The sequence below is a fragment of the Vicugna pacos genome, chromosome 7 (genome assembly GCF_048564905.1).
Source record: "Vicugna pacos chromosome 7, VicPac4, whole genome shotgun sequence".
NCBI classification, from domain to species: Eukaryota; Metazoa; Chordata; class Mammalia; order Artiodactyla; family Camelidae; genus Vicugna; species Vicugna pacos.
Window position 1 is genome coordinate 22561255 of NC_132993.1, and position 14325 is coordinate 22575579.

General features: G+C 37.6%; 1 protein-coding gene across 3 annotated transcripts in view; it reads left to right on the forward strand.

Moving 5' to 3' along the window:
* Nucleotides 1–14325, forward strand: part of GRM8 (glutamate metabotropic receptor 8) — a 680033-nt gene that overhangs the window by 412621 nt on the left and 253087 nt on the right. For all 3 annotated transcript variants that reach the window (XM_072964560.1, XM_072964561.1, XM_072964562.1), the window contains one exon: nt 11483–11683. In XM_072964560.1, the coding sequence (XP_072820661.1) occupies nt 11483–11683 (201 nt within the window). The remainder of the gene's footprint in view (nt 1–11482; nt 11684–14325) is intronic.

A 14325-nucleotide genomic window follows, 5' to 3' on the forward strand; every position in this document is an offset into this window, starting at 1 on the left:
CAAATTCCCATAAATGTAAATAATGTAAATGATGTAGTAAATGATGGTCCTGAGATCTGAGCACAGGAGGACTGGCTGCAGAACTGTTGTTCCCAATCATTGAACTAAATTACCCTTTTCATGGTTATTGAATGAGTATGTGAATGTATATCCTGGGTTTAAATTGTGATTTCTTTTTTTGTGTAATTGGAAAAGTGTTGCACATTATAGAAGGTTAAGTATTTTCCAGCCCCACATAACAAATAATGGTGTCCATTTCTTCACTATATAATTTGCCAGATGTCCTACATTATCTCAATCCTCACAACAACAAGCATGCAACATAGGTGTTGGGCCAACTGACATTGTTCAAAGTTCAATGACCCCCATTTCTGCGCTCTCAGATAAAGTACATTCTTAACTGGGGGTGTTTCCCTTAGAATCAGAAAGTTGTGGGTTTTTTTGGTTTTGGGTTTTTTTTTTTTTAATAAACAACATTTATTTCTCACAGTTCTGGAGGCTGGAAAGTCCAAGACAAAGGTGGCAGCAGATTCAATGTCTGGTGAGGGCCCTCTTCCTGGTCCACACACAGCTGTCTTCTCACTGCATCCTCACACAGCAGAAGAGGCAAGGGAGCTCTCCAGGGTCTCTTTTATAAGGGCACTAATCCAACTCATGAGGGCTCCATCCTCATGATCCAGTTGTTGTGGGCTATTAGTTTGTTAGGGGAAACACGCCCAGTAAAGAATGTACTTTATCTGAGAGCCCAGAGATGGGGGTCATTGGACTTCAAAGGACATTAATTGGCCCAACAGTAGGTATAAATTTCCATTGTATGAGTAAAGGATAAGAGATTCAAGAGGCATGGTTTCAAATTTTCATCTGTCCGATCTCAGAGCCCATGCTTTTTGGCATTTTTGTTTTGTAGAAGAGAGGATGTAATCTGGGCCTTCTTGGATGTGTAGAGTTTAAATTAGGGGAGAAGAAAATGTTGAGCCTTAAAGGTGAATTGAAATTTATGAATTATACCCTGAATAACCAATTAAAAATAAAATTAAAAATTCTATTCCATAAAGCTTGAAAACGCAAAATACTGAGGAATTACTTAAAAATAAATGAGGGAGTGACATATCTTTCTGAGTGAGGATTCCAAAAGATTTGAGTGGTTGGAGATCTTGTGTCCCCAAATGGGAAGACTGAATAGTGCAGCTAAGTCAAGTCTTCTGCAACTAATTTTAAAAATTGATGCAATTCTAATAAGAGCTTCAATTTTTCGAACAATTTTAAATAATTCTAAGGTTTATTAGAGAAAATAATTAATAATTTAAAAAATAAAGGTACTGATAGAATTTGCATGAACAGATGGTACAACTTATTACAGAATTATAATAATTATAAAAAAGGGAGTATTGATGTATTAAGAGACAAGTGACCTAGAACAGAAACTCTGTGTGTGTGTGTGTGTGTGTGTGTGCATGTGTGTGTGTGTGTGTGTGTGTATATGTGTGTGTGTATATATATATATCTCCAAGAATATATAGGAGTCTATGTGTTTAAAATGACTTTATATAAATTGATAGAAAAATATTCATTCAATTGTCTGGGAGAATTGGTTCACAGTTTAGAAAACCTAAAGTTAGATTTCTACTTTGGACCAAATGTCACATTAAGTATCAAGAGTTAAATGCAAAAATCTGAATCCATTAAGTGAATCACAATACAAGAATTATAAAAACCATGTTTTCTTACAATGTCAGGAATTTCTCACTATAGGTGAAGTGCATATTGCATATTTATTAAAAAGTATACACATAATTATCTTAATTTTTAAAAATAAAGAGGGAAAGAGGAGTGCTATAAGGCAATAGACCAATGTGCAAATGGTGGTTAACATGGTGGGCTATTATATATTCCTTCTTTTTTTCTTTATACTTTTCCCCCAAACATTTCTACAAAGACTGTGATTTGTTTCTGTAGCTAAAAAAACCCCACATTTTTTAAAAGGTAAATCTTAAGCCATATCATAGGATTTGTAATGATAAGAATTACTTACTTTGTCACAGGAGACCAGGCATAGAAATTCTACCCATTGAAGGGGAAATTATTAAAGGAAATTTTGAATTCTTCAATGGAGAAGCGTTAATATGCTTTAAAGAGAAAAACTCAACTATTAACTCTGCTATTAATCAACAGTTTTACACACTATTTTGCATCAAAATTTGTCTCCAGTGTGTATGATCTAAGATAGTTATGTAGAAAAATGCAACTGTTTGAATTTAATCAAATGCCTTTTCTTCGTTTGGGGACCTAGGGATTTATCTGTGAATTAACTTTCTCTTCTGAATGTCTTTCTTTTAAACTGGTGGTTTTGCCTGAAGATACACTCTTAATCTTATTTGCCACTTACCTTAGCTTCTTCAGTGTTTTAAAAAAACCCTAGGGCATTTGCATGGGAAAATTTAACACTGAAGGGGACACCTGGCACCTGCCTGAAGCGTCTTCCATTCCTGCCAGGCACAAAGGGAAGAAGTTACTGTGGGCTGCTGTAGCACTCTTCACTAGTTGATTTACAAGTGTCTCCTGACATGTCCTCAGGCAGCTGAGAGCCTCCCATTCTTGGGACCACATTTAAATTACAGAAGAAGATGGAGAGCAGGTGATTTTCAGCAGAGAACCCTTATCTTCTCATTTTCTCTGCCCTTTGTAAATAGATAAGGCAAGGCTCAAATTAGTTCCTTAGTCTAATACATCTGTTTATACAGTTCCTTGAAGAAGCCTACTGTAGAATCTGCAAAGCAGGACCTTACGTGCGGAATTCTCTTTTGAGCTTGGTGTTATGTTCCTAGAGAAATCCTCTAGACATATAAATACATACACACAAATACACTCTTACTCTCCAAAGTGAAAATGCTCTTCTAATTTTTAGAAATATCAGTTTATAAGCCTTAATAGTTTTGGCTTTCATCACAAATATCCAATCATCTTGCTTATGAATTCCAGCCATTTTATGCCAATTTTATCTTAGATGTATGGTTGAAATTCACAAACAAAACTATACTATTTTTGTAGTTCAGAAAAATGCTTAAAATGTTATAGAAATGTCTTTCCCCTTTTCAGCACACTTCAATATAGATATTGTCATTTGTTAGTATTTTTGTAAGAGTATATGTAATATTTTACAATATTAAGTTTTAATTCCTGCTTCATTAGAGATTCACACGCACACACAAACACTGACACAGACACACAAACTCACACACACACAATTTCTGCTTACTACTTAACTTAGGAAACAAGCCAATCATGGGTCCAATTCTGAACATTAAACAAGAGTTCAGAGAAGTGAAAGTTAAGCCTGATGTGGGAGAATCAAAGAAAATTTCACAGAAGAGGAGGAAGTTAAGTAGTAAATGGCAGAGGTGGTGGGTCAAACCTGATTTTACCATTTACTGCTATAGCTATGTGCTCTTGGGTAAATTACTCAACTTTTTGAGTCTTAGTTCCTTTATCTATAAAAAAAAAGGAGTAATAATAATTTAGAATCAAAGAAAAGATATCTGCTAAGAGTCCTGCCCATTTAAGTTATTTATGCCCCCTCCACTTCCCTTTCACTTCTCCATAATTGATTTTCCATAATTGATTCCTTTAACCATTGGATCTGTAAATGAAAAACGTTGCCTGCCATATCAGTAAACAAAGGATGTTACGGCCATCAAGTCATCAGCCACTACTGCCTCCCCAGACAGTGGAGGGAACTCAGGATGGAGAAAAGTAGGCAGCCAGGCCTCTGCTGCCCCTCAACAGTGCTCCCTGAGGGAACTCAGGATAGGAAAGAACAGGACACTGGCCCTAGTGAGCTAGGTGCATATCAAAGGAATGATTTCAGTGAGCCCAGACTGTTGCTCCTTTCCATACATAGAAAAGCGCTAAATTCCTTAACTTGAGATACCTGGTTTTCTTTTATTAACAATAATCTTTTTATGTTCTGACTCCCTGGTATCTGTTGCCAAAACTCCTATATATTCTGGCTCCTCCCTTGCCTCTTCGGAGCAGTCCCTCAGAGAGATCTGAGAGGCTACCTCCTGGGCTCGAGTCCTCAGAAATTCTACCAAATGAAACATAACTCTCAACTTTTAGGTAGTGGATGTTTTTTCAGTTGACAGATCTAAATCAAAAGAGGACTGAAAACTTCTCTGCTTTGTGAGGAACCAGATTCCATACAAAGCTCAAGTCTAAGAATAATGACAATGTAGGGACTCGGTGGCTGGTCAGGCCATTCAAGGTGGCTGTTCTCTTGCTCTCTGTACATCCCCTGCTCTACCAGTCCCTTCTTCACTCCATGACTATCCAATCGTCATAATTATGGGGCTTAACTAGTAACTGCCTGCGTGCTTGCCCCCAGCCCCAGCTGCTGGTTTCCCAGGTTACTGATGAACCAACCTGACGCCAGTTCCCCCTGTGAATGGTAGCCTCCTTCTACCCCAGGGAGGAAACACTGCGGCCATGTCCTGACTGCTGCAAGTGGTGGAGAGTAACTCTAGGACGTTTTGCTTAAGATCCACTGTCCAATAAACCATCAATGTCTCTGTTGCTGTCTCCAGACTCTTTCTTCAGTCTCGGGACTGGGCAACTACAGGGCTTGCAGGCTTGGGGGTGCAGCCCAATACTCAGTTAATCAGTCTGAGCATGCAGGAAGAAACATCCAGGCTGAAATTCAGTATTTTATGTTTTGTTAGTGCAGAATTCCAGGTCTTCATGGTTGCCCAGTTACTGGGTACTCCAGACTGTTTTGGAGACTTGACTTGAGTGGCATTTTTCAGTCACACCCTAATGCAATCTTCAAGTGATCTTAGACAGTGTAAGAAGCAAACAGGAATAGGGAGCATGCCCTAGAATCCAGAATTTTAGAACTGAGGGACCCAGATTGATCATCTTGTTTACTCCTCCAGTTTCTTCTGAGAAGTCAATAAATACCAGAGGGATCATGACTTGACCAAGGACACAAAGTCAGTTGGTCACTGTTATAACTAGAACACAAGTCTTTGACTTCTTAAGCCATTGTTCTTAAGGCAGCACAGCATAAGGTGCTTCACTCCAAGGCGGCATAAATCATTGCAGTGTTACAAGTAAATGATCAACTGTATCACTATTGCATGATTACTCTAAACGTTTGGACCTTTATTCTGCAAGTAATTCAACATCTTTATATAAAGTCCAGACTATATTAAAGGGTGTAATCAACACTACAGAATCTTAAAAATCAGTCCTTTTAACTGTCATAATTGGAAACTTATTGTTCATTTGATCTTCCAAATTCTGTCAATGGGGCCAGTATTCTACAACCTAGCCTCAAAACCCTTGAGATGTTGGTTGCCTCCAACTCTTACTTTCATATTTAATCTCATGTCCAAATACCATCAGTTTGACATCTGAAATATATTTTCTCTCATTCTTTTTCTTCTTTACTGTTTCAGCCTATTTCTGCCCTGCCTCCCAACTTGGATCTCTACCTTCAACTTATGTTTGTTTCAATTTACTTTACACATCACTCCCAGAAATAATTTTAAGTTCCAGTCTTGGTCCTCCGTTTCCAATTGAACAATATTCAGTATTTAAACCTAGCATTTAAGATGCTCTCTGATCTGATCTGAGCTGCTAAATTGAAAAAAAAAACCCATTATTTAATATCACTACTGCAGCCTAACTTGAGTTGGCATCTTACCTGAAGCTTGGAGGCTGAGAAGGAGACATCTGTGAAGGTGTGAAGAAAGTTACAGAATGAACATCTAAGTGAAGTCTTGTGGTTTGAGGATCTCAGGTTATATTCGAGGACCTGATGGTGGAGCAGAGAGAAGTAGGGGTGCTACCAGCAGATAAGGCTGGAGTGATGGGGACTCCATCATGGAGGTCCCTGTGGGCAACTTTCCCAGTTGAAGGCCCAGGCTTAGTTACTGAGACTCAAGAAAGTGGCCCAGGCCTTTTCAGTTGAGCAGCTGGGACTTGCAACCACTCTGCCTGACTAGGCAGTCCTCTTTCTCCTCTGCCAGCTGCCTCTTAGTCACTTTGTCTTTCTGCCTTACTGCAGGCCCATGTTTTCATCCCTCTGTGGCTCGGGAGGTACATATATTTTCTTTGTGTATCTTAGTCGATATTTCTGTACAGTTGAATGTGTTAATGTTTCTTTCCCATCCTTCTCCTATAGTGTCCTTGAAACCCAAACAGTTTAAATTCAGCATAAGTTGACACGTGTTTGCTCACCTGAAAGTGATTACTTTTTAGGGTGCAGTGCAGTTCTTGGCATGACTCTCCCTGGTTTAAGTGTTGCCTACTTTGCAGTTACTACATACATGTGCAGTCTTGGGAAAGCATGACACAGAGTGTGACAGTCTCATCTCTGGTGTACCAAGTAGTGGAGCAAATGGGGTTCTTGTGGAATTCAGAATAAATCTTAAATTTGGTTCTATATGCATAAATGTGTTTATTCATATCAGCTCGCCAGTTCTTCTTCCTCCCCACAGCAACTACAAGAAAATGATTTAATTATTTTAAATAGTTGCCGCATACTTAAGAAAAAGTCAGAGAGGAGCTAAATAAAGAAATGCTTCTTAACCTACAAATTTAGTGTGGAATTATTTCTACTACATGCTAAGACTGTAGTAAAAAAAAAAATTCAACCAATTGGATGTTTGCTTTCTTGGGAATAAAAGGACTAATATGACTTACATTTTTATTTCCACTGAATTGACCAACTGTTTGCTAGATCACTACTACATTAACATTAAGAGCTGTATAATAATTTCAGAAAAAGGAAAATAGACCCTAACATCTCAGTTTGTAAAACTAAACTGTCTCCTGAGAAATTCTTAGAAAGCAAAGCTCAACAACTATATGTCAGTCAACAAATTTAAAATTCATGTCAAGCTCATCTCAGGAACTCACATTGTAAGGTATATAGCACTTTGCAAACTTGAGCAGATCTGCCTTTTTCCTAAGAGGGAACAAAACTCAAAAGGATGCACTTTGATGTGCAAAAAACCTTAACGGAGGTCCATGTGGTATTCCTGGACCAATAAGAATTTACCTTGTGTTCCAGGGATGTGAGATACTGTCAGAGTTTTAGATTTCATTAATGAAAACAGAAAACAATCTTACTATACATTTTATAAGGCTGACTTCATTTCCCATCACACAAACACTTAGCTATATGTTGTTAATTTTAAGCTATATGCTAAAACACATCACAACTTTACCATCAGTGTTTTAAATGGATAGCTGGCATATAGCCTTTGACAATATTTAGCACTTTATAACAACACATTAATGCTAACTTTAGAAACTACAGCATAATGAAATTTAACAGCCAATTAAGTTGAGGAGTCACTGTCAGCTTCCCCAGTTCCGCTTTTAGATGAAAGACAGAAGCAAACACAGGAAGTAGGGGGCAAACTCTGGCTCCTGTAAAATCTGAAGGGTTGTGGGCTTGAAGTGTTAGGGAATAGAAAAACACATTATCTAAACGGTCGGAAAAGAAATCAGGTGATTTCTTTTTAAATTTAGAAATGGTAACAGTGTTCAGTCTTTCTGTTTATCGCTACGTTCATACATTGATCTCTGAAAAAGTCTCACTGACTCATGTGGCAGCAGCCCCTAGACAACCTTCTGAATGTTTACTTTAAAAGAAAAAAAAAAGCAAAGTTGGATGTATTTAATCTTCACTCAAGCTAATTGGGGTTTATAACTAGTCAAGGAAATAAATAGTTTGACTAGTGAAAATTTAGATGTTTTCCTTTACTAAGATGCTGTGGTCTTTGAGAAGTAATATAAACTCATTATATATGAAGTTGAAAAATGTTGGATGGGGGAATTCCAAGGAAGAGTATGTCTATTCAGTTGGGGTATCTATATTAAAATATATTAGGAAAGTGTTGTATATAACTTTATCTCAATTATTGAATGCTCAGAAATAGCTTTATAGATTGATAGGAGGTTGCAGTAGCATTAAAATAAAATTCTAGTGTATGAAGTCCAGAACATTTGGGTGCAGAGCAAATTTTAAAATATAAAATATTCATACACAGCTAGCTCTTCCATATATCACATGGATTGTGGAAAATTTCCAAATTCCTTAGTGTTCTCATTGTCATTACTTTCTTTGAATCAATTTTGCCTTTGGCATTTTCTGCCAGTTCAGTGCCTGCTCACCACAGTTTACCCTGTAGTAATGTAGACATAGAAATCTTTTTTTCTTTAAAATCCATGAAAGAAAACAAAATCAGATAAATAAATAGTAATGCTCACATAAAAGATGCCAGTGCTTGCATGCGTGCATGCGCGCGTGCAGCAGAGAGGTTTACCGAGCAGCAATGCAAACCTCATAACCTGAAATGTGAGTGCTATAGACAGAATGTGTTCCCCCCAAATTCCTGTGTTGAAACCCTATCCCCTAATGTGATGGTATTTGGAGGCGGACCTTTGGGAGGTGATTAGAATTAGATACCGCCATGAGGGCAGAGCCCTCATGAATGGCATTAGTGCCCTTCGAAGAGTCACGGGAGAGCTTGCTTCCTCTCTGCTCTCTGCCATAAGTAAACGGCTGCCAGAAGAGAGCCTTCATCAGAACCCAGACAGGCTGGCATCCTGAGCCAGGACTTTCAGACTCAGAGCTGTGAGAAATAAAATTCTTCTTGTTTACAAGCCACTCAGTCCATGATAATTTATCATAGCAGCCCAACAGTTAGACACCTGTGATCTGAAATTACAAATTATTCATGCCCTCAAGTTGGGAGATTCTGATTCAGTAAGTCTGGAGTGGCGCTGAGGAATCTACACGTAAGAAGATAACCAAGATGGGGGCACCTGCTCTGGGATGCCTTGTCTTCATCGTCAATCATCAAGTTTAATGATGGGAAATCAATGAAACACAAGGTCTCTTTACAGACCTAGGGATCTACCCTGTTTCAGTCCCATATTACTAAATTTCCCTCGTCATGTGCCTCTTTCTTCATAAGCAGCCATGCTGGTCTGCCCAGGACTGTCCAGGTTTTGATCCTACGTCCTGAGAAACTACTCGGTCCCGGAACAACAAATGACTTGTCACCAGATCAGGTCTTTAAAGAAATAACTGAATCTTTGTGGTTGCTATGATCATTCTTCAATATTTATTCATAAATTGCTTATTTCATGGTTAAAACTGTGGGAGAGGAATTTTAGAAGCTGAAAGGGCTATCTTCCCAGGTCACTTGACGACATTCTGGACATAAGCCGTATTATCCTAGGACCTAGGAGACGAGGTGCCCCACAGAAATAGGGAGAAGACAGAACCTCCACAGCAACACTAATCTTAGCTTAGATCATGCAGTGAAGGCAGGTTGAAGGAGACAATGTACCTTTTGGCACCTTGAAGAGGCTCTTTGTTAGATCTGCCCTCTCTCCTTGTGCTCCCAAACCTGCAAAACTTCCTCGGTAGGAAGTTTTAGGAAAATCATAATATAATTTCCTATAGCGATAGCCTGGTTTTGGATCTGATGAGTTTGATACGGAGGCAAACTTTATAGAAATGTTGTAGGCAATTGAACATGTGGGCTGGAAGTTAGGTGACAGAAAGTCCTAGCATACTAATTTTCCAGGAAGCTAGATTCCACAATGAATTAAATTGATTACTGTGAGTCGATCTAATGTTTTGGATTCTGTAACCAACATTTTGGATTTCACTTTATATTTCTAGACCATAGAAGTAGTAAGAGTTGGATGCATTTAGAATGAATGGATTCTGAGATTGGAGGAAAAAAAGAGGACTCAGTCTTGGGGAATGGAAAGTTGAGCCATCAAAAAGTCTGAAAAGGCATGTAGAAAGGAGGAGCCGAATTCAGCATCATGACAGACTTCAGGGGAAAGAGCAATGACCCACAGCATTGAAAGGACCTGAGTGTAACAAGTGATTGAGACCAGAGGAAAACTTGTTCAATGATTGTATGAATAAAAATGAATGAGTTGACCACTACATCTGTCTAGAAGAAAGTCACTGGTTTTATCAGTGTAAAAACCCAAATATTAAAAAAAAATTTAAATCATCTGTCTAAATTTAGAGGAAATATACTTTAGTGTGAAGAAAGGAATATTTGTTGAACGTAAAGACTGATTATTAAAGTTCACTAACTGAGATTTATGGGAAAATTTAAAGTGCTTGCTTTTGATCTCTCCAAGTATTACCAGATGTATAAGGTTTAGGGGGATGTGGAAGTGATGGGAGATCCTTTTTTGTCCCCTTAATGAGCCCTCAGTGTCCTTTCTATAGTTTTTTTCTTAAGTGCCCAACATTCTTGCCATCTACCACACTTCCCTGGGGATTGAGAGAATATTGGATTTTGAATCTGAGACCTGGGAATGGTTCCCGTATCTGCTCTATGTGTCCTAAGGGGAATTTCGCCTCCGCAGTCTGTTTCCTCATCTTCAAAACAAGGATGTTGTATTATAACTAATTCTACATCATCTGAGTTTAACATCAAGTTTATCTTCCATTTTTCATTGTATGCTTCTGTTGCATATTAAATGATAAAACACCAAGCTAAAGGTAATCTTCAGTGCCAATTCTCATCCTCAAATACACTTAAAAACAGGTACAGTTATTCTGAATAGAATTCCTTTCAAGAGCTCTATATCTTTTATCTAACGTACAGCAAGGTGACTATAGTTAACAATACAGTATTGTATACTTGAAAGTTTTCAAGAGATTAGATCTTAAAAGTTCTCAGCACAAGGGAAAAAGGCAACTATGTGAGGTGGACGTGTTAACTAACCTTATTTTGGTAATCATTTCACAATATATATGTACATTAAATTATCACATTGTATTTCTTAAACTTACACAATGTTATATGTCAATTATATATCAATAAACTGAAAAAATTTAAAAATAAAAACAAATAAAAAGTTGAGTTCAAGAGGAAAATTAATTGAATGATTCTTCTAAAGATAAGCAGTTTCACTTAAGGAAATATTGTGATTTAGTAGTTACAAAAAAGGCTCCCAAACTGAGCGCATTCAAAACAAGAACAGACCTGGGGTGGGAGTGGGGTGGGAGTGGGGTGGAGAGATCTCACTGTGGGCCACTAATTAAACGATGCTCTGAGAGCTGAAGTGGATGAAAGAACAACAGTCTGTACATTTTACTTTAAAAATCAAGTCACTACCAAACTTCTAGGTAATTACTAGAACGTACAGTATAATAGGACTCAATAAGGTGGAAAGAAAGATAATGAAACTCTACATCTTTTATTTATTTTATATATTTTGGTTGCTAATGAAATAGTTTCTGTTCTTTCCAAATAAAAAAATTTAATACCCAGTTTAAAAACCTGGCTTAGTAAGGACAGGACTAAAATAATCAGGAGTACAATCAAATAGTTCTGTTGCATTATGTGTGCCTCAAGTGATGAAAACAGCCCTCGTGCCATCTCGTAGTGGAATCTAACCCGAGCTGATGCTTTGGCTTTTTATTTTGCAGGGCTGGAGCGAATTGCACGGGATTCATCTTACGAACAAGAAGGAAAGGTCCAGTTTGTGATTGATGCCGTGTATTCCATGGCTTATGCTCTGCACAATATGCACAAAGATCTCTGCCCTGGATACATTGGCCTTTGCCCACGAATGAGTACCATTGATGGGAAAGAACTTCTCGGTTATATTCGAGCTGTGAATTTCAATGGTAAGTCAAAACTTTTTTTTTTTTTTTGGTATCTACATACTTCAGAAGTGACAGGGTGTTTTTATTGTTTTTTCTTCTTTTTCTCCCTATATATAGAATCTACTCAAGCAGAGTAGAAAGCACAGGATTAGAAGCGGTTCCCCTTTTAATCAGAAGTGTGAGTTTTTCCACCTGCTTTTAAATCTCAAACATATTTTTTTTTTGTGCTACCATTAAGCTGCTCCTGGAAGAAGCAGAAGTTAAAAATAAGCCTCTATCAATCAAAATATCACTATTTCAGAAATAACTTAGGAGGCTCATTTGGCACCACTGACAACAGATTAGATTTCTTTGAAAATGTTTTGTTCATGCCGTTATTAGAGAAGGAATTGCAGACATTTTGTTGTGAACTCGATTTAAACATGTTTAACAGTGAGATGACGTGAGGAAAGGGGGTGAATTGAAACTGCTATATATTTACATTCTAAGAGTGCTGTGTTAAGTTTCTGTGTCTTCTTTTTCCTTGTATTTCTTTCAATGATTTGGTCAATTTGAAGCAACGAACTGTGTCGTGTAAGATAGAACTACATACAGGGCAGCGTAGATGGGATGTGGCTACTGCAGAAGCAGAAAGGCTGCTTCTGTAAGTGTCACAAGAAATTGATACAGAATATGCTGGATTCATAGTATTCAGCAGAGAATAGCCAAACTGCCTGTCTCAAGTGATGGAACTATTGAATGCTATTCTTTCATGAAAGTTGTAATGGTTGTTGCCCATGACTTTGACCATTATTTCAACTGAAATGACAGAATGCTCTGAGCTGTCTAATTCTTTCTGTTTGGCTGTAATCCACACAGTGGACATGCCTCCGAGCCACGCGCAGCACTGCACTGTCCATCATAATACACTCCAGTGACCTCAGCTGCCAGCCTTTCTCAAAAAAGCACAAGGTCATCTTCAATTTAGAATTCAAGTGGAAACTTCTTCTTTTGCTTTGTTCAGGCAACATGAGACACGATTTGGTTTACATTCAACACAAAGCATCCTCTTTTTCAGCAGAATTTGGTGACACATTACATAACATTGAGCCTTTTGTTAAGAATATAAATAGAAAGGGGAATTTGAAAATAATTTTCTTATAATTATTAAATGGAGCAAAAGAGGAGTGTTACAAAAGAGGGGGTTATTTATCCTAACGTGAGGTGGGGAACACTGTACTTATCCAAATTGCTAAGAGGTACGATGAGGAATGCAAATGAATATATTTTTTCCATAACTGAAGCTGTTCTCTAGAAGGGGCAGGGAAATCTTTTAAAGACACATTGGATTCAACTATTTTAAAGGTGAATTACTATATTTCTCCTATCTTAACCATAGATAAAACCTAACCCTTCCTTGATGACTTTAATGATTATACCATATTGTAATATAATGATGCTATTAAAGACTATTACAGTGTCTTGATGTTTAAGGATTATTAAGACAATTTGCCTCTAGACTCCAGTAATTTCTGAGCTCTTCTGTCCACCTTTTATAGTTTTTTCCCCTTCTACATCATCAGACTGCTATTGTAGTAGTTCTAGGAACTGATCCCTTCCCTAATTTGCTTCTTTCAATCCACTATGGACACAGAAACAGACATAAAACTTCATAAATTTAGTCAAGAGATATTTATTGGGTACATAGAATGTGTTAAGCATCATGATAGATGCTGAAGATACACTACAGGTAAAAACAGTCAAAACAAGACATGAGAGATAGAGTTTCTTGGGGAACTTGATAGTAATCAAATAAGCACACAAAGGTATAATTACATAATCTGCAGTGAGCACTAAAGGAAGAGGTGTGCTGGACTAAGAGTTTATAAGAGGGAACCATGCCCCTCTTCTAGGGCGTTAGGGACAGCTGAAATCTGGAGATGAGTGTCAGAGATAAGGGTAAAGCAGTAGACCAGACCAGATGGACCATGAGAGGTCTCACAAGTCATCCTTAAGATGTGTTCTTCATCTTGAAAGCAATAGGAAGCCACTGAAACATAACAGAGCTGTGTCTGATACAAGAGTGTACTCCAGAAGAGAATCATGTAACATACATGAATTTTAGTGTATGAACCTCAAAGAGACTCTCTGAGCTCCTTGGAACTGTGTTTTGCTAATGGCTTGCAACTTGGCTGTGTTCCAATAGCTGGTAATAATAATAATAATAATAATAATAGGGTAAAAGACCTGTGTGTAACCAAATGATCATGAAATATATCATTTGATTTGCAGTGACTTTCAGGATGTTTATTAATTTTTTAATTTCATTATTGGCTTATCTATTAGCATTCATTCATTATTGATACCTTGCCTGTTTCTGATAAAAAGACGCATAGGGCTATTCAAATAGAAGCACGTCATCAAAACTATTGAAGGAAGAAGAAACAAATTTGGTCACCGGAATGAAGGACTACGTTAAGTTCTGAGCCTCCCAAACAGCCAAAATGCAAAGGGACATTCAGTGGAGTAGATAAGTTTCATTACGTGACAGAAGCAAGCCTGCCTATTTTTCAGGAGAGAATGAATTTTCTTAGAAATTATTTCTAAGAGAAAAGTATCATATAAGACTTTGACAGCCTAATAAGCAATGTTATTTAACAAAACTTTACTTGGGGAGCCAGAGG